The 20,572-nt window shown below is 43.4% G+C and overlaps 1 protein-coding gene across 1 annotated transcript in view; it reads right to left on the bottom strand.

Moving 5' to 3' along the window:
* The window catches only part of EML5 (EMAP like 5), a 1,456,757-nt gene that overhangs the window by 392,786 nt on the left and 1,043,399 nt on the right, over window positions 1–20,572 (bottom strand). Inside the window, exons 26-27 of the mRNA XM_085626574.1 lie at window positions 18,821–19,022; window positions 7,835–7,961 (exon numbers count right to left, since the gene is read on the bottom strand). Of these exons, the coding sequence (XP_085482700.1) occupies window positions 7,835–7,961; window positions 18,821–19,022 (329 nt within the window). The remainder of the gene's footprint in view (window positions 1–7,834; window positions 7,962–18,820; window positions 19,023–20,572) is intronic.

Here is a 20,572-nt window from a genome sequence, read left to right as displayed (position 1 = left end):
TTTAGTGTTTGAATATGATGTGGGTGAGGAGAAACTGGCTTCTTAATCTGAGGTTTCTTTGTGGAAGATAAGTAAATAGATTATCCTGCAGATATTTAGGTCTTTTGCCTAACCAAGTTTATAGGTCAGACAGAGCAGTTTAAAAATTGCTCTCTTCTTTACAGGTAGGCAGTGAAGGGCACAGAGTAGTGCGACTGAAGGGGTGCCCGGTAGCTATTTATTAACCAGTCAGAGAGATTCATTAGGTGCTACGAGTAGCACATTTCCATAGTCCAGGCGACTGATTATCAGCGCCTGGACAAGGGTCTTCTGGGAGAGCAGTGGGAGCCACTGGAATACCCTCTAAAGGATGTGCATTACCCTGTAGCAAGTGTCACAGGTAGCCATCACCTGCTCTTTCATTGATAGTTTGTCAGAATACCTAAATTCTTTACTGTACTTTTAGGAGAGGGAGCTGAGTTGAGCTTTGTGAACCACCAATCACTTGTCCAAATGGACTGCACTTTTCTAAATCATACAATCTCCATCTTGTCCCCATTCAACTGAAGGAAATTTAGGGACATCCACGTAGCAATTTTTTACATTCATGTAATAAACGTAGTTTGACATTCTCTATATTTGGGCCGAGGGAGTTGACCAGTTGTGTCTCGTCAACATATGAAAGTATTTCAAAGTCATAGGACTTAACCAATTGAGCTAGGGGAGAGATGTAGATATTAAAAAGTGTGGGGCTCAGGGCCAAACCCTGAGGCACTCTCCTGCCCAGGGATGAGTCTTAGATTGGAAAGGACCAAGAGTAATATTTTGAGTCCTGTCCTTGAGAAAGTTAGTTGGCCAATTCAGTCCAGTGCCATTAATTCCCATCTCATGAAGACGTTGAATAAGTATGGGATGAGACATAGTATCAAATGCCGCTGAACGATCGAGAGGTACCAGCATTGCTGGCGTACATGCATCCAGGGAAAGGCTGAGACTGTCAACTATTGCTACAAGGGTGGTTTCTGTGCTGTGAGTGGGACAAAAGTCAGATTGAGAACCAGCAGGAGATGTGTCTCTAAGTAAGACGAAAGTTGTCTATTAACATTAGATTCCAACAACTTGCTAATCGAGGGTAAGAGAGAAATAGGATGGTAGTTTCCCACGTTCATGGGGTTGGTATGTGTTTTTTTTAAGATAGGTGTGACGAAAGCGCCTTTCCATTGCTTAGACACCATGGCGGACGATAAAGATAAGTTACATAAGAGTGTTACAAATGGTGTGAGAGAGGTAGATAGCATGGCTATCAATGAGGGGGGGACATAGGTCCACTGGGGAGTCTGATTTAGTTTTAGCTAGGAGATCTAGTGATTAAGTGTGCGTGATCAGTTCAAATCTCTCCAGTGGAGCTTGGGAATTGTTACTTGAAGAATTGCTAAGTTCTGTGTATATTGGCACTGTAGTGTTAAGAAAACTGTGATAAATGTTATCTATTTAAGTTTCAAAATGGATAGCCAGGGAGTCACAGAGTGTTTGGGAAGCTATTGTGGCTGAGTTGCTGTCAAGGGGATTATAGTGCTCCTTTAAGACTTTAAATAGCTCTTTAGCGGAGTTTAATGCATGTTCAATTCTGCATATAGTATAAATTCTTTGGGCTGTTTTAATTTTTGCATGATATGCACCTAGTGCTTTTTTTGTATTGGTATCTGTGAAGGGCATCTTTCAAAGACCTCCATGTGTGTTCCAGTTTCTTACAATTTGATTTGTGGGTTTTTCGTTCTGCCATGTACCAGGGTGCATTGGGTCGGGACAATTTAGTAGGGTGGGTTCTATAGGTGGTGACTACATCAAGTGCACCAGAAAAGGACTCTGAAAACGTATCCCAGGCTACATTAATGTCCGGTATATTGTCCAAATCAGAGGTTTAAAAGAGGCTTGAAACCTTGCTACACTCAGCTGCTTCCAGCTTCTTATTCTCACCTTTTTTCCTGTTTTAGAATTTGTAGAGACGGATTTAAAGAGATGTTACATTTGATTAAAATTTCCAGGTGAGAGATTCAGGTGCGTCAATGTGTATGCGCTGGGAGTAGAAAATAGGAGGTCTAAAGAATGGCCAGCTAAGTGCATAGGGCCTGTTTTTATAAAGTGGAGATCGAGCATTTTAAGATTAAATAATAGGTCTGGATCGGATGCTAACTCAGAGTGGTGGTTAAAATCTCCAATTAGAAGGAAGTTAAGTGTGAACATGACATAGGGAGCTGTTACGTCTGTTATCTTGAGGCTGAAATCTTTCTTAGGACCCAGGGGATGATATACTATGGCTCCTTTCCAGATGTACCCGTGGGGGAGTTCAACTTTGAATATTGCTATCCCTGCCCAGTTCGTGAGTACCGTGTGAAGTAGCCACAGTTTGAGAGTATCTTGAAAAATGATGGCTACTCCGCCCCCAAACACCTCCTCGTCCCGGTCTTACTTCCCTATCCAATCTGACCAGTTTGTAATTGTCATGAAGTGCGTGGGAACACAAGGAAGAGTGGAGGTATGAAGCCAGGTTTCCGTGTTAAAACATATATCCTGGGGCTGATGTGTAAGTAAATCTCATATTTCTATGGCGTGTTTCGGGATGGACCTGGCATTAAAATAGAGACAGTTTAACATAGAAAAGTTTGATAGTAGTACCTTTGAAGAGTTGCTGCTGTCTATAGGTGAGCTATTTGAGGTCTTAGGCTGTGTATTGGGGGGGGGGGGGGAAGAGTACAATTGCCATTGTTTCTAATGAAGTAGATACTAGATTGGAGGTACCCTCAAATTTACATTTTGAACAAGAGAATGGTCCCTATAGGTGAAGAGGAGACTAAGGGAACGCAAAAATGACCTAAGGGCCAGAGTTTTTAAAATCTAATTGCTAGATTAGATTGCTCTGGCGGAAAGATACAGGGTCTTGGCGACGTTCGGGCGCTGATGGGCTTGCCTTTGGCGCGCCGACGGCGCACCCGCTGCGCACCCGCTGCGCACCCGCTGCGCACATCTGCTGCACGGGAAGCAAGAGAATGATCCACATGGAATGAGCGGCATGCGGCAAATGCTGATATCGCTTGAAGTAAGTGCCCAAGTGAAAGTAAAAACTAATGCTTGCAAAAAGATTAAAACAGAAGACTTTTAAATGTCAAAAAATTATTTGGTACAGTACCTGAGAGGCACGTAATGGCCGTGCCCAACCTGTCTATCCGCTGCACGTCAGGGATAGGGTCTGTTTAAATATACGGGTGGGAGAACAACTAGACCATCGCCCATCTTAGATGGCTGCCACCAATCGAGGAGAAGGACTCCAGGCTCCCTCCACTCAATCTGCAATTACAATGCTGCAGCGGACCGGGGAGCAAGGGAATGATCCACACGGAATGAGCGGCATGCAGCATATGCGGATATCGCTTGGAGTAAGTGCTCAAGTAAAAGTAAAATAAATGCTTTTAAAAAGATTTAAACCATAGACTTTTAAATGTCACAAATTAATTTGGGTCAGTACCTGAGAGGTGCGTAATAGCCATGCCCAACCTATCTATCCTGACTTTTTGACCACATCTGGTGGTAATGGTGGCCCAGAATCATCAAGAAGTTGGCTGCACACACAGTGATGGCAGACATGGTGGAAAACTGCTTTCCAATATTGTCCAAACTGCAGAATTTTGAGAAATGACAGAGTTTGGCTTGGGGTGTCCTGTCAAGCATGAAGGGGAATCCTCAGGGGCCACGTACTTTTTATCAATACGAGGGAGGACAGCCACTACTGTGGAGAGTTTTTTATGACCTTAATTCCCTCCTGCCAAATGTAATCAATTATTGGTATAGACCGGACCGACTTCCTCATCTGCTCCTTAACATCATTGAGGAAAAAGTTGGACTGTTTCACAGAGATAGGGAGGTGAAACCTGGTTGCTGCTCTCTCCATTAGGTTATGGAACAATCTGATGTCTTCTGGAGGCAAATCAACAGGTTGCTGAGGAGGTGGAGATGGTGTGGGTCTGATGTAGTCATCCCAGTTGTGTACAGGAGGCTGAGGTTCAAGAATTTCACCCTCCTCTCTGCCATCATCCAAGGAGGATGGATCATTCCTCTGGGACACTGGTATATGGGGAGAAGGTGTCATCCCAGGAGTGGCTGGTGGAGAGAGGTACCAGGTAGTGGTGCTCCAACTTACTCCTCAGGAGGTTGAGGAAAGCATCACCTATAGTCCGTGAGCATAGCCTGAAGGTCCTGGACCAAGGATGCAAGCATTTGAAAACTCTCCGGTTTAGATGGTGATTCAGGATAATATCTGTAGGGCTCATGGCGTCTCTGAGGAACAAGATAATATTGCTGAAAATACTATCCATCATCATAATCTTCATCCTCCTCCTGACATTTGACATGCAGCTCTAAAGGGCTGTGAGCTGTTACAAAAGGACAGTCATTGTCAGATTCCTCAAGGTCTAATAAGTGAGTTGGAGGCAGAGGCAAGACTTTGCTTGGCGAGGTAACTGCAGGGTGTAGAAAGGCCTTGGTTTTTGTTATCTTAATCGTCGATGACGATGGTGTCGACGATGCCATCATCAGAGGTCCCGCAGACGGAGCTATCTTTGACAAGATGGTCATTGACGGGATAATCTCTGGAGTCAACGTGGACTGCATTGTCTTTGACAGGAGCGTTGAGATGAGCTTTGTTGCCTGAATCCTCGTCGACGGAATGGGAGTGTCGATAGAGGCCGTTTTCATAAGCTTCGCCATCGACCGTGGTAGTTGTGTCGTCGACGATCTCGGTGTCAACAGTGAAGGTGACATCAACAAGGACTTGGCCGAGGATTTATGCCTCGTCAACTGGTCAGAGGAATAATCATGAGAGCAATGTCTATCTTAGTGCGCAGGCGAGTATCACACAGACAAGGCTGTCTCGGAGGAGAAACGTTTTTGCTTCTCCTTTTGCTTAGAGTGCCTAGCCAGATGAGATGTCTTCAAGCTCTTTCTGGTCTCGTCAGAACTGCCTTCATGTGACCTAGCTCTCTTCTGGGACCTGGAAGAGGTGTCACTGTCGTCCTCAGACTAGGTTCCTTTCTTGGATTTCTGAAGCCACAATAGCAGTCTTCCTTCCCTGTCCCTGAGAGTTTTTGAAGAGAAAGTGCAGCAAATCTTGCACTCTTACCTCATGTTTGGGATGAAGGCAATCCTTATATGGGTCATCCACAGGAACTCTTTTCTTCCCATAGCTTGTGCAGGGAAGAAAAGGTCTTTTTTGTCAGACATAGTAGAAGTAACAAGGTTGTAAATCTTTTTAGAAGAGAAAATCTGAGCAGAGCTCAGAGAGACTCCCTTCAGGCACGACATGAAGTTGAAATCTGAGGGACTCAGACTTTCTAGGGAAGGTTCTACAAGGTGCTAGCACATGATTGGTCATAGTTCAAATTTGGTCCTTCTTTTAAAAAGGACATAGCTAGGATGTTAAACTGATGGCCTATTGCCATTATAGTCTATGATAGTTATACATACTGCTTTACTATTGTACTGTGGGACTCCCACTTCAACGACGGGGAATGATTCAAGCATGCAAATCTATGAAAGATCCAATGCTGGATAAACAAGCATTCCCAGACAAGGTTCAGCTTACTTCAGTCTCATCAGTGAGGTATAGCTCGAGTCTTATGACAGTGAGCACGGAACCCCATTCTGGGCATACCTGTTGCACATAGGAAATCTATTGCAAAAACAACAGAGTCAATGATGGAATGCTTGAATTAATCTCAGCCACTTGTGATTGCACGAACATGGCCTATATAAATAATACATGCGAAATTTGCATCCTGTGTTTGACAAATTCATAAATGTGGTCTTGTGGGACAAAGCAAATTCAAAATCAGCAGGATCTGGTATTCAACAGTTAATATAGCACTTTTACCCAGGGCCAAAAGCAATTCAAAAGAAAAAAAACTTGACAAGTTAAATTTAAAAGTATGTGGCAACAAATTACTCAGTGGGAATCAAATAATGCTTTATACCCAGGAACACCAATGCTAAACAATAGGTACCTGTCACTAGGTCCCTGTGTCACAAAGGAACTTCTAGTGACACTGAGTTGCAGCACTAGCTTGTGATAGACACTAATGCAAGGTTTTTGTCTTCTGCTGATGATGACAGAAATAAAGAGCCCCATAAGGCCTTGGTTCAACGTCCTTTTAGTTTTGCTTTGTCGGGGCCCAGCCCTACCCTGTCCCCCTCAGAGCATTTCCTTCACTGTGGGAGGAGGGCTGTTCCCCAGAGCGTCCTTCGTTATACTGCCAAGACTGAATACCCGCTTGGGTTGCTTTTCAATGCTTTGAGGGAAAGACATAGCATTTCCCCATATCAAGTAAGAGCGTATGTCCCCTATTTTCTATTTCCCCCTCATACTTTGCTGGAGGAAGTAGGCCTAGGCAGTGCTTTTTTGCTCAGACAGTTCTCATCTGCCCCGGTTACATCACTGGAGTGAATGTGGTATGGACAAAGCCGCTGATGACCTAGCAGACTTTTTGCATGAGGTTCATAAAGCAGGAGCACCCGTTCATGGGGCATACATTGTTATTTTCCTTTTTTACTAATCAGAACATTTACCACCCTTTGGAGTGAACCCTTGTCTCCCTTTGATGAGGAGTGTACTCACGTTGCCTTCATACAAGTCCATACTTCTTTAGAAGGGGCACAACTGGGTTTTAAACCCTATAATGGCAGACAAAGCGAAATTGGACAGCTCTATTTGACCAAAAGGACTTCAATTCGAATTTACAACAAACCGCAAACAGATTTAAGGTTGCACCAAGCCGTAGGTCAATCCATGCTTGGTGTAAATCTGTCCTGCAGTTTTTGCTGTGTACAAGCAAAAATTCCTATAGATTTTTTAAAGGGAAACTAATGTTTTCCCCCTGCGACCCCTAAATCTTTGCGTACCACGACCAATCTGCATTAAAATTAGCAAAGAAATTCTAAGCTGGCTAAATACTTTTCATTTTCCATTGTGTGCAGATTCATCAAACTGGTCCAAAGTTATTAGCAATCCAAATTTTCTTTTATGAAAGTACAACTCAACCATAACTATCAAGTCACTATTGTGTGCATAAAGCAGAATAGAAGAACACCAAATATCACAGGCCCGGCGACTCACACAAAAGTTATTAATCTGCACCTGCAGTTTCCAACCATGAGAGCAAGTTTACAAATTTCTCTTGTCCACAAAACTTTAAGGTTACTCTAGGGACCAGTTCCACGCGTACCTTTCCAGGCATATTTAGGAACCATTTTGTGAACGTGGATGTGCCTCTGCATTGGCATTTTGACCAGTGCAATTGTTCACAAAATTTCAATTTCCATACTGAAATGCCACCACTTTTATGCAATGGCAGACATTGTTTTTTTCAGCTTTATTCATGGATTTTTGTTTTTGTTTAGGGGTGTTCCATTTCCCTTCTCATTCTGAAAAGAGATTTACTGCTGACCATGAGAAAGTAAATATCTGAGCACTTCCATTTTAGGAAAGGATCAGAGACGTGTTTTCAAATAGCTTGTTGCTGTTTATAAAGTTTTACGCCTTGGAACATCAACTACCCATCCCTTGCTTGAGATTTACTTCTGGAAATATCAAATGGTCATGGGACAATGTAACACAGGAGTAAAATAATTTACAACTGCAAAGTCACTTGCCGTGAAATCTTTGCAATCATAAATCTAGACATTTGTACTTGCAGGTCTGATTTACACACATGGTTTTGTGAATCGGGCCTGCTGCATTTATTACACAAAATCTAGTTAGCCTTCTGATGCTGTCCAAAGACCCGGGATGACGTGCACTTGTAGTTACCTTTCATCCAATGAGGGCTCTTTCTGTTGCAGGTGAGGCTTGATCCCTATCATGGGCCTGATGCTTGAGGATAAGGCTTTAATGGTATAATTAATTTCATTCTCTCTCGTCACATCACTGTCATACCCTGAGGAACAAGAAAGAACAGAAGTGAAGACTAAAGAAGGTTACACAGTCCCAAAATAAAGACAAACAGGGCACCGATTGCCATTTCTGAGATCGGCAAGCAAGTTGATCTCTGGGATGGAGTTGTTCCTGCACTGCCTCCTGGAACACCATGTTTCTATAATTTCAGTGTTTCAAACAACTCAAATGGTTGATATTTGAATAAACCAGATTGGCCAAAATACTTCATACCTGGCTTGCACGTCAGAGCTAAAGAGACATTTAAAATTGGAATCCTGGCACTTTAATTGCTTTATCTGCACAGGTGTATCCTTTGTATTCCACACCAAAATGTTTCATCCTCCCCACACTTGACATATGCAGATTAACTATTATATTAAGGCACTGGATGGACAAACAAAGTATTTGATTTCAAAACATTGCAATTTAAGAGCGTCATAGGAGATGGAGTATATAACCTGATATGCCAGGATCAACGACTGGATGTTTCACACACTTCTTAAGGCAACACGTTTTGAGTAAGGAGTTTTCAGATCAAGAGTCTGATTTAGCGTTGGGAGAGAGGCAACCGAAAATTCTCCTATTTGTAGAGGAAATGCTAAATCCCCAGTTGCAGGAATTTTTTTCTCCAGTGCAGAATCTAACGTAATGTGTTCTACCATGCTATCCTCCAATGGAGAAAGCAAGCCAACCAATAAATTCCTGATCAGAGAAGAATCATCATTCAGGGGATTTAGTTCTGCCTTCACATATTTGACGATTTTCTGTACCCACTCAACCTCTATATTAGGTCTTATATCCTGATACGCCCCCCTGTAACACCCTCTATGTACTACAGGTGCAAAACCTTCTGGCAACCCAAGCGAAGTGACATTTAGTGACCTCCTCACTCGCTAATTATAATATATTTTGATGTTTCCAGGGACATTCTGGTTCTCCTCTGTGGATGGAACCATAGACCGTGATCTACTAATGTGTCCTAGCACTGCCGTGAACTCAGCCTCTGTGTGCTCCTGCTAGATAGCTGGGAACTCAAAGAATGTCTAGGCTGACAGAGCTCAATAGTTTCTAATGATTTTATTAATCTGTTATTCATTGAGTGAAAGGTTTACAACCACTGTAAAAGCAATATAAAAGGCTCTGGATATTTAGGGTATGCAGAACTCTAAGAACTGGCTTATTTTAGATGAAACACTGATGATCATTGAGACCTCTAATCTGCCAAAGATCACAAATGGTGTTAGTGAAAAAGACTTACTTGCTTGTAGAACTGGTTCTGCATGTAAGTAATCTTCATAAAAGTCATAAATGTTAGAATAATTCCCCACTGCGTGTATGAACCAGGGAAGACTTAATATCAATATATTTTAACGTGTTCTCAAATAGGGCGCACATTTCATGTCTATATGGTGCGCAGCTCCCTTCAGGAGTCTATAAAAAATAAGTTTTGTTTCAAAATGTAAACTACCAAGCTACGGATACCCAATCTCAAGACTACATTGCAGCTTCTAAGTGCAAAATGTTGAGTAGCTTTCTAACACATCCTGTTCCTTTAAGACTCCAGGGGTTTACACTACTAAGATGCTTTGTGCTGGCAGCTGCCACATATAGTCAGGTCTTTTTTAAGAGAGGGAAGGAGGTGTGATTTAAATCAACCAACTGTTGTTTCGAATGACAAAGACAAAAATGAGGAGTCGGGAGGGTCCTTTATTTCTTCAATGATGATTTACTATACAGAACCAGGTCTACAAGGTATCACATTTTCACCATCATACGTTCTTCATTGATAGGTATAAATATTAGAATATAGTAGCAAGCTAAACCCAAACTTTGTAGGTGGCTAGTGGGCACAAAAGATGAAAGATATATTCCTCAGGGGTAAGAGTAAAGTGTGTCCTGGTTTATGGTCTGTTCATCAGAAGAGATTTCTTATGGTGGCCTGACTAACCTTAGAATCACCACTTGTGTCAGAGTCGGAAGTAATGTCTCGTGAAGAAATTTACTGACTTTCAGGTGGCTGCCTTGCATATATCTAATAGTGGGCTATTGGTAGGCCAAGTTGTGGAGGCCGCCCTAGTAGAAGGGGCCCTTGGTTTCCCTGCAATGGTTTACTAGCCAGTTGGTAACATGTATAGGCAGGGCACAATCCAGAGGGTGATGGATTGTTTACATGTGGCCAGACCTTGTTAAACATGGCCATACTTTAATAAATTACTGGCTGGACTTGAGAAGAGTCTTGGTTTTGTCAAGATAAATTTGCGGTACCCTTCTAACATCCAACAAATGAAGAAAACATTCTGATGGAGTGGATGGATGTAAAAAAAAAAAAAAGATAATTGTCTGGATATGTTATTGATTCTATATAATAAAGCCGACTTTCAAAATGTTGACTGCATTAAAATTGAGTTGAAACTGTCAAGGTTAGAATATTTTGACCTACAAAATTACCTATGACATCTCCAAAAATATTGAACTTCAAGAGTCATTTTTATTCCATACTTTAATTTATGTATCGATACCCTAAATGCTCCTTAACCCACTTTAACGCTTCTCATCTCTGAAACCTTAAAACCCCAAACTACTCCTTAATGCTAACCATCCCTGAACCCTAAGAACAAGTTTCTTTCATTCAGTAATGCACATTCTTTTGTATACTCTATGTAACCATAGATTTCTCACCTTTAGAATATTCCCCAGACTTAAGATTGGATCTGGAAACTTTTAAACAGCGTTCCTGTGCACCACCAGTTAGGGCCATGCAACTCTGACCTGGCTCCGTACTACCCCGGAAATGATGGAGTGGAGCCGCATATGAGCCCCACCCTTGCGCGTGGATGTCAGTTTCTTGCTTGACTCGCTTCGCGCCCTCAGGCACGGAGAGTGAAAGAATCATCAGTTGTAGTGCGGCGATTTCTAACTTGGGATCTTTCAGATGTTAAAAAGAGGTCACACTACATTATGTAGAGGAGGGAGGGAGGTATGGAATCTGTGGTTAGATAATAATATCCACCAGCAAGAGCGTTACTGAAGGTAAGTGATGTATATTATTTGCCACAGATTTCTCACCTTTCCAATAGAAACCAAAGCAGTACCTCCCAGGCCGTTGAGTGGACTCAGACTAAAGAATCCTTCAGGACTGTACAGGCTAAATGTCCTTTCTGTCATACCTGGCTGTCAGAGGCATTAGTGCTTAGTGAACATGTGCACCCACACTTGCATCGCGGCCTCGTAGATGTCGAGGACAGGCAATCCTCATATCAACACAGTGGAAGCAGCCTTAGCCCAGAATGAATAAGCTCTCAGTTCTTCTGAAGGCTGCTTTTTGGCCAGTGTGTAGCAGAGCTTAATGCAGAAGACTATACACCTCAGCAGAGTGTTCTTCACAGTTGTCTTTCTTTGGCCAAGAGAACCCCACAAAAACTGATCGTCCACCCAATGATCATTGGTACAATCGATCTAAACGCTTTCAGGTCCGATCAATGGAGCCTCTTATCTTTCCATGGGTGAGGCAAGTCAAATCAAATCAAATCAAATAAGCTTTATTCGGTAAGTTAATTTCAAACCATAAAAGCATGTGCAATTTTACATTTCAACATTTGTACAATACAAAAACATGTGAATTAAAAGAGAAAATACAGTTTTTAAAAATGACTCGTATAGGCGATACAATAGAAATATGTGCATAATAGCAATCTTAGGCGTGGAAGAAGTCGATTTGTTGTCATTTTTCTTTGCATATTCATAAATTAGCTCTCAATATGTACAATTCAACATTTGAGCATTTTGTTCTGTACGATACAAATGAATTAAAAAGTGATATATTTTAAAAAGAGACCAATATGAGCAATACAATAAAAAGTACGTGCAAAACCGCAATCTTGAAGTGGAGAGTAGTCAATTATTATCATTTTGCTTTGAATGATCATAGATTATATGATTTATGGCTCTACAAGAAGGAAAGAAAGATAGCCCCCGTCTGCAAGATTAAGATGCTTTGGGGGATACTCCCAAATCAACGTTGGGTACCTTATGTTTAGAACAATCCGTCTTGGCGTTTTTATCAAATTAAATGGTGAGAAAAAAGAAAGCCATAAAAGTTATAGTCATTTACTGACACTTGGCTCATAAATTTACTTTCCACATTTCGGGGTATGTTAAAAAAAATGAGGGATATAGTGCATTGTTAGATTTTCAGCTCTATGATCCTTCTACTATTTGACAAATAGAACATTAATGTTCATGCTTGAGTCTTCAATGACATTTAAACAGAGACTCTGTCACTGTTAACAGGATGGTCTAAAACTATGTTATTCCGACATTTGATAAGATTCTTTAAGAAGAAAATAACATTTGAGGTTATACATTCATTGTCAAGTCAAGGAATGCTGGGAGGTTGATGGGTTGCCCAATGTTAAAAGGATTCACAAATTTGGGTAAGAAGGCCGTCTGAGAGCTCAGCACCAGTTTGTTTGGAAATAAAATTGGAATAGACCGGTTCACCGACAGTGCCTGAAATTCACTCATGCAACAAGCTGAAATGATAGTAAACAGAAAGTCAGTCTTTGAGGTCAGAAGGCCTTACAAGCAGCTATGGAACGCTTGGAGGCTGGAAAACCTGTTCTGATGGAACCATAGTTTACAAATAAATAATCAAACTTTCTAACAGCCTTGCACTTGTCTAAATAGAATCTTAAAACTTTTCTTTCAGATCTAAAGCGTGAAGAGACCTCTCAGCGGGAGTAAAAGGATTGGGAAAGAAAGTAGGCAGTGAGATGGTTTGATTAACATGAAAATCCGACACCACCTTCTGAAGCAAGGAGGGGCGAGTTCTCACAACCACTCTGTTGTGGTGAAAGACAGTGTACAGTTCCTTGGAGCAGAGTGCCTGAATCTCGCACACTCTATGAGCAGAAGTGATTGCCACCAAAAAGGCAGCTTTCCATGTAAGGTTCTGAAGGGTCGCTTTGTGAATTGGCTCAAAGGGGGGGACCCATGAGCTTGGAAAGAACCAGGATTAGCTCCCAGGGAGACGAAGGTGGCCGGACTAGGGGGAAACTTTCTTTAATCCCAGTAGGAAATCCTTAACCACCTGAATCTGAAAGAAAAAAGGTTAAGTAGGTGACTTTCTGTATGCCGTAATGGTAGCAAGGTGTACCTTTATGGAAGGAAATTTAAGACCCGACTTGGCCAAGTGTAGGAGATAAGGTAAGATTACCTCCTCTTGCCCTTTGGTAGGTTGGAAACCATTTTGCACACACCACACATAGAACCGTTTCCATTTAAAAGAATAGGGATGCCTTGTGGAAGACCTTCTAGACTCTCTCAAGATGTTCATGCAGACCTGAGGAAGACATAGGTGTCCATACTGGAGGACCTCAGGAGCCATGCTGCTAAGTTCAGGTAAGGTTGGGGTGGTGGATCTGCCCGTTTATCTTGGACAGTAGGTCCGGTCTATACGGAAGCCTCCTGTGTGGACACTCTGAGAGATGCAGAAGGTCCGGGTACCACCACTGTCTTGGCCAGTCTGGTGCTATCAGTATCATCCTCGCTCTGGAGTGTGAGAGCTTGGTTGGGACCTTCGGGATGAGAGGAAGAGGAGGAAAAGCATACACTAAGTCCCCTGACCAGTTGATCAAAAGAGCATTCCCTTTCGACCCTGGATGGTAAAGATTTGAAGCAAAGTCGTGGCACTTTTCGTGTGTACTGTCCCCGAAGTGATCGATGCTTGGCTGACCCCAATGATGAAAATTGTCTGTCACCACTTCGTCGTGCAGAAGCCAGTTTTGCTGATCTTCGAAGTGAAGACTTAGGGAATCTGCTAGTGTATTTTGTTCTCCTGGCAGATGGATTGCTGTGGTTGAAAGCTGCATGACCAGGAACCCATGCCAGATCGCCTGAGAATTCAGGGAAAAGGTGCGAAGTGCAGGTCCCTCCCTGCTTGTTTAGACAGTACATTGTAGTTGTATTGTCTGTCTGGACCAATATGGATTGGGACTGAATGGACAGGTAGAAAGCTTTGAGGGCTAAATGCACTGCACATAGCTCCAGCATGTTGTTGTGATATACCCGTTCCCTGCTCGACCACTGTCCTGAGTTTGCAGTGGGCCCATATGCGCTCCCCAACCCTGAAGGGAGGCGTCTGTAATCAGAGATTGTGTCGGAGGTGGTTGGTGGAAGGGAACTCCCACGAGGAGATTTTTCCAATTGGACCACCATGGGATGGATGACCTCGCAGCATAGGAAAGTAGAATCTTGTTGTCCCATTGAGTGGTTTTCTGATCCCATTTGTCTTCCAGGTCCTGCTGCAGAGGCCTCATCCTCAGCCTGGCATTGGGAACCAGAAAAATACATTATCCTATCGACCCTAGGAGCGATGCAACCTGCCGAACTGAGGGCTGGAGAGCTTGAAGCAGACAATTGCATTTCAGCCTGATTAATAATAGTCTCTCCTCCGAAGGATACACTCTTCCTATGCTGGAGTCTAGAGTAGCACCCAGGTAATGTATTCTTTGAGTGGGCTGATGGACTGATTTCCTCTGATTGACCTGAAGGCCCAGCCGCTGTAGCAAATCCAGACAGATTTGATAGTGGTCTTTCACACTCTGAGGAGATGAGCTCTTTAGGAGCCAATAGTCGAGGTACGGATAGATAAACAGTCCTTGGTGACGTAGAGTGGCAGCTACTACAGCCATGCACTTGGTGAACACTCGAGGGGCGGACTTCAGACCAAATGGTAGGACTTTGTACTGATAGTGTTTGGACCCTACCATGAAGCATAGGAACTTCCAGTGGCGTAAAGTGATTGGAACATGGAAATACGCATCCTGAAGGTCTATCGAGCACATTCAGTCTCCTTGCTGGAGATGAGGATATATTTGATGGAGCGCCAGCATACGAAATTTCTCTTTTCGGATGGCTTTGTTGAGGATGCGAAGATCCAATATAGGCCTGAAGCCTGCTTTTTGGCCTTTCTTTCGTACTAGGAAGTATCTGGAGTAAATCCCCTCCTCATTGTGAGGGAGGAACTTCTTCTATGGCATCTTTTTGTAAGAGAGTGGATACCTCCTGCCGTTGTGGCGACAGCTGGTGACAACTCGTTTCCACCGGAGGAGTGGATTGCAGTGGAAAGCGGAAACGTAGAGCATATCCATTTTGCAGTATATTCAGAACCCATTGATTTTTTGTAATGCTGCGCCACTCTTGCACGTGGTAGGCGATACTCTCTCCCCCCCCCCCCCACCGGAGTGGGTAACAGCGACAAACAAAGCAATTGCTCATTGTTTGGCAGTGTTTTTGGTGGTGGAGGAGGATTGTAAAGGTGCATCTCTACCACAGGAAGACCGACGCCCTTGGAAGCACGTTTTGGGATGGTGATACTGTCTCTGAGAACACTGAGGGGGTTGAACCCTCTAATGGAAAGGCCTGCGGTCGTACGGCCTGTACCAGCACCAGAATTTCTTCCTCTTCTCTAGACCCACCGAGTTTAGAGTGTTCAGTTCCGTTTTCATCCTGGTCATCTCTTCATCTGTATGAAAGCCAAAAAGGGAATTCCCTGAAAATGGGAGGTTCAAAATGCGCTGCTGGGCCTCCGGTTTAAGGGCAGTAAGATGCAACCAGGAGGATCATCTGGTGCAGATGCCATGGGAGTAAGAGTGTGCAGCCAGAGATGCTCCTTCTGCTGCTGCACTAATCATCTGGTTCACCACAAGAGCTCCCTCCTGGAGGATCTCTCCAAAATCCTGGGGCAGTTTGTCCTTGAAGCATTCTACTGAGTCCCACAATGCCCTGTCATAGCGCCCCAATGGAGCTCCGGCGCTGGAGACCTTCAGAGATGCAGCTGCAGAGCCACATGCCTTCCTCCCTCATGAATCCTGCACTCTGCTCTCCTTCTCTGGAGGAACCGTTGAAGAAGAGGCTACTGCGTCAGTCTGCTTCGCAGCAGCAATGATCACAGAGTCCTGCAGAGGATCTGCCCTGAGGAAAAGACGATCCTGCTCTGATGGTCTGTACTTCTTTAGGATCCTAGCAGGACCTGATTTGATTGACGCTAGGGTGAGAAAAATATCCATGACCTGCAGTAGAAGGCCCGGAACCAAAGGTAGTAGAGGTCCTGACACTGATCTTTGGTGAAGGGTTTCAAAAATGACTGACGTTGATGTCCGAGGAGCAGACAATATAATATCCAATTTTTGCGCTCCTCTTGCCAGTACATCATGAAAAGTATTAATGTCATCCACCGGTGATATTCGGGAGGGTGGACTGTCTGTTAGTGTGGGAGAATAGTCACTCTTCAAAGAGTGTGTAGAGGAGGATGACAAAGAAGGAGATGTACGCCTCTTTCACAGGCTAAAGTGAAGTGGACCTCTGACCTGATGGATATGGTGTCGGGTCACGTTGTTGAACCCTGGAAGGAGTGGTAGGGGAACGATCCACTGCCTGCACCAACAGGCCAGAGGTGATCTGTGGAGAGGGATAGAATAGTCCAGAGGCTTTTGGATCTGTGTAGAGGTAGTTTTCTGACAGTGGTGTACTGGAAGGAGCGATCTGGGAAAAAGATGAATGGAAAGAGATCTTTGCCCTTCTTCCCGTTGTGCAGGAGGAACAGTAGCCTGCGGAGTGCTCTTCTGTACTCGCCTTTCTGGGGACTGAGAAGCAAAGCTTCTCAACCTCGAGAGCGGTACCGGAGGAGATCCTGCCTCCGAAAGTGAAGACTCAGAGCGACCCTTCGGCGCTAAGCAGTGTCTCATCGATGGCAAGCGATGCGTGGACGTCGACAGATGGGAGTGCCGTGACGTTGAGCGGCTATGAGCTACCAAGACTTGAGAACCCACCGACGTCGGGGCGCGAGTAGCTGCCAGAGTTTGAAGTGCTGACGTTGAGAGGGACTTCTGTTTCGACATCAAATGATGCCCCGCCGACGGAGACTGGTGCTTCGACATCGGGAGAGCACTGGCCAACGGAGACCAAAGCTTCAACGTCGTGTGGGGAGAAGGTGATGGGCAGATTCTTCTTGACGTCAAACCTCTTCTGGAAGACGTCGTGGTTGACCGAGGCCTCGACGTTGACCGCCACCTTGTTGACGGCAATGGAGGAGTGTGCCTCGACGTCAAACCTCTTCTGGACGCTGTCGTGATTGATCGCGTCCACGACGTTGACCACTGCCTTGTTGACGGCAGCGGAGGACTATGTTCTACATCTAATGTGATAACGGCAACGACAGAGAGCAATGTCTCGACGTTGGGCGATGAGCCGGCTCCAATGGAGATCGACTCCTCGACGTTGACAGTCGCCGGGTTGACAGCAACGGAGGATTCACAGCCGAACGTCGATGGGTAGACGTACCTTCATGTTTCCGCAAAGATTTCAATGACGATCGATGCTCGGATGCTCTTGACTGTGATTTCGTCGATGGAGGAGCTGCCATAGCCGATTTCTTCGTCGTTAGAGGCATTTTCGAAGCTGAGCCTAAAGCCGATAAAGAACAGACCGGAACCTTACTTTTGGAAGTCGACCTGGGTCTTTTCTTCTTGTACCTCATTGGAGATCTGCCTCTGGAGGTAGTAGACTTTTTCTTCTCCAAGAGACCATAAAGACAGATTCTCTCTCCCTCTCTTTGAGAGTGCGTCTTGACAGATTCTGGCAGTCTTGGCAGGTCTCAGGGGAATGAGACTCAGGAAGGCAGAGGATACAAACAGAATGAAAATCTATCTTAGCCTTCTTTTTACCACAGGAGGGGCAAGGGTCAAAAAGAGAAGGCATGCTCTTGACTGAAACAAAGCCAAATCTGCTAGAAAAAAAGGCAACTCCTTACTTCAACAGAGGTAAAATGTCGAAATAACAGAAGTTACAGCAAAAAAGGAGAACTCTTTTGACAGAAAAGTCAAAAAAATGTAGAGCTGAAAATACAGGGTCCTGACTGAAGGAGCCAGAAAGAATAACTGAACTAACTGTCACCCCTGAGGAATGATGAGAAGCTGGCCGAATTAGGTTTTGGTTCTACCTTTATGAACTCCAGGTCCTGCTGTGGTGGTTTGTATGTCTGAGCATGTGTGGAGATGCCACCTTCACTGTGGCGAGAGTTAAAAACTTGAGCAGCCGAGGGACCAGAGGCAGGAGAGTTCTGCTGAAGCCTTGGTTGTAGTGTCTATATGATCACGAAGCCTTCAGCTTGCAATACTTCTACTGAGATATTCAAGTTTAAGCCACCCCTGAAGATAGTGGTGTCATCCACCGGTGAAACTGGTGCAGGCTCAGCTGCAGGTGATATAGGGATTTAAGAGGAGTTAGTGTGGTCCACATCCAAATGAGACACAAGATGAAGATATTTAGGGGGATCTTTGTTTCTTGCTCCTCTCTGGGTTGTGTTGAGGATCTTGGTAGCTACTTTTTCCTTAGGTGTTGATGGCATTTTTCTGATGGATAACAAAGGTTGGGTGAGACACCAACATAAAGGCTTCGGGGGGGACCTGCACTGGATTCTCTGGAACGATGAAGGGAGAAGGACTTAATGGCATAATTGTAGATTTATATTGATGAAAAGTGGTTTACCGCCAAAATCCTCAAGACACTTGAGTGCCCTTATCATCCTTATAACTATTCGCCGTATAGGAATTTCATACAGAGCAGGCAGTACAATCAAATGGCTATAAGGCAAGGCACAGTACACTGCGAGGAGCTTGGGGTGAATTAGTTCAATGGAATCAAGGATCATTAATCTTCTGTCTTCTATCATACAGTATAAAAAGCAAAATGCCTTCCCTCTGATTATACACAAGGTAAGCTCTGATACAGGCACAAGTCGTTGGAAACACTGTTAGATGCAACAATTTTCTCCAACCAAGAATGGATATTAACACTCACCTCCATCTTCCTCCGAGTCGAGGTCAGACTCTTCGCTGTCACACTGTCTGGTCTCCCGGTGTCCTTCCATCTCATGGGTCCACAGCATTAGGGAGGTGTCCGACCCTCCCACTGTGGCCAGGAGGCTATCATCGTGCGTCCACCGGACATTGGTGACATGTGTACTGTGTGCCACATACCTCTTAAATTTTGCAAACTTTCCCTTGAAGAGTGAGAAGAGAACATAACTTGTAATATAGCCTGAATCTCTGAAAAAGTAAAAGATTAAATTGTCAAATTCTTAAATGCATTTACTACTCTTCTGATTGCAAGGACTACTTCCTTTTATTTCTTTTCTATTTCTCTTTGTGTTTATCATGTTTCTATGTGTTTATCATGAATGAAAATCATCTATTTTTTTCCTTTTTCCACATCCCTCACCTTTGAACTTCTTTAATATATTCAGTTTGCATGTCTAAATTTACTGCACATGTCCTCCTACAAAAGAGTAATTCTTTACAGAGGATTTGAAATGGTTTAGAAACTGGTGTGATATTGATTTACTATTTTATTGGTATAAACTGCAGCTCTGACCAACATTGCTAGGGAAACCCCAAGAGATTTTGAACACTGGTTGCTTCCATTAATAAACAAGCACTGGCAAAGTCAATAGGTCTAGCGTTGTCTGCCAGTACTTTGGATTTGACATTGTTTTGTTTGTTATGGCATTTGTTAAACTTTATTGTTTGGGAAGCTAACAAGTCCTCACAAATATTAAAAAATATTGACTAAATGAACATATTGTCGTACTAGTCTATCACACTGAAGGGTACTACTCTGTATGAGGATGTGCTGGCCTATTTTTCTACCGGAAATTTACCCTTTGAGCTGGAGTCCTTATAGTCGGGTTTTGAAAGCTCAAACCCTCTACTGGTGCCTCCAGCTCTCCGAGAATAACTGCAGCAGGTACAAGAACGCTTCAAAAGAGATAAATAGATGAAGGGAAGGAAGAGGACGGTACAAAGAAATTGAGAAGAGAGAATGAGAGAGAGAACAGGTGAATGGAAAAATACTATTTGTGCAAGGAGACGAAGGGAGCAGGGCCGGTTCAAACACTTTTACCAGGGCTGCTTTTGTTTCCCAAATCCGGCACTGAATGCTATCACTCACAGTAAAGTTAGCTGATGGCAGAAATGGGCTGACCCATGCTGTAGCTGGTGGAAGAAATATGTGAATGACACTACAACCTACCAATAAAAGGAAAGAGCTGTCTGAAAGTCCCTATAAGTACATGACATATGTATATGATATTTTTATAGGGAGCTTCTGTTTTTAGTGCCTGGCGCCTTTGTTACAATTGTATATTTAAAAATGCATTTTTATGTATATTATGATACCTATTAAATGAGTCATTTTTAGCATTCATGGTATAACACTGCATTTCAAATTTGAGCATGTACATTTAGGTACAGATATCCTCTTTTGATTAGGCACTTGCCATTATTTCAGCCTTGAGAGGCAAACTCAATACTAATATCATCTTAAAGAATGTGCAGTGGGCTTAATGTGTACCCCTTGCATATGTTACAATTATTTAACTAGGCACGACAATATTTTATATCCAATCATTTGTGTTCAGAATTACCATTTTATTTTGACTAATATATTACGATTATGGTGAACAACTTGAATGTCAAACCGAGTTAAACTGTACCTTTAAGAAGGCTTTTTTCTAACTATGTGCTCCCTATTCAGTATTGATTTTATGTCTAC

The sequence above is a fragment of the Triturus cristatus genome, chromosome 9, assembly GCF_964204655.1.
Source record: "Triturus cristatus chromosome 9, aTriCri1.1, whole genome shotgun sequence".
In the NCBI taxonomy this organism is placed as follows: domain Eukaryota; kingdom Metazoa; phylum Chordata; class Amphibia; order Caudata; family Salamandridae; genus Triturus; species Triturus cristatus.
This window is presented reverse-complemented; position numbering and strand designations above follow the sequence as displayed.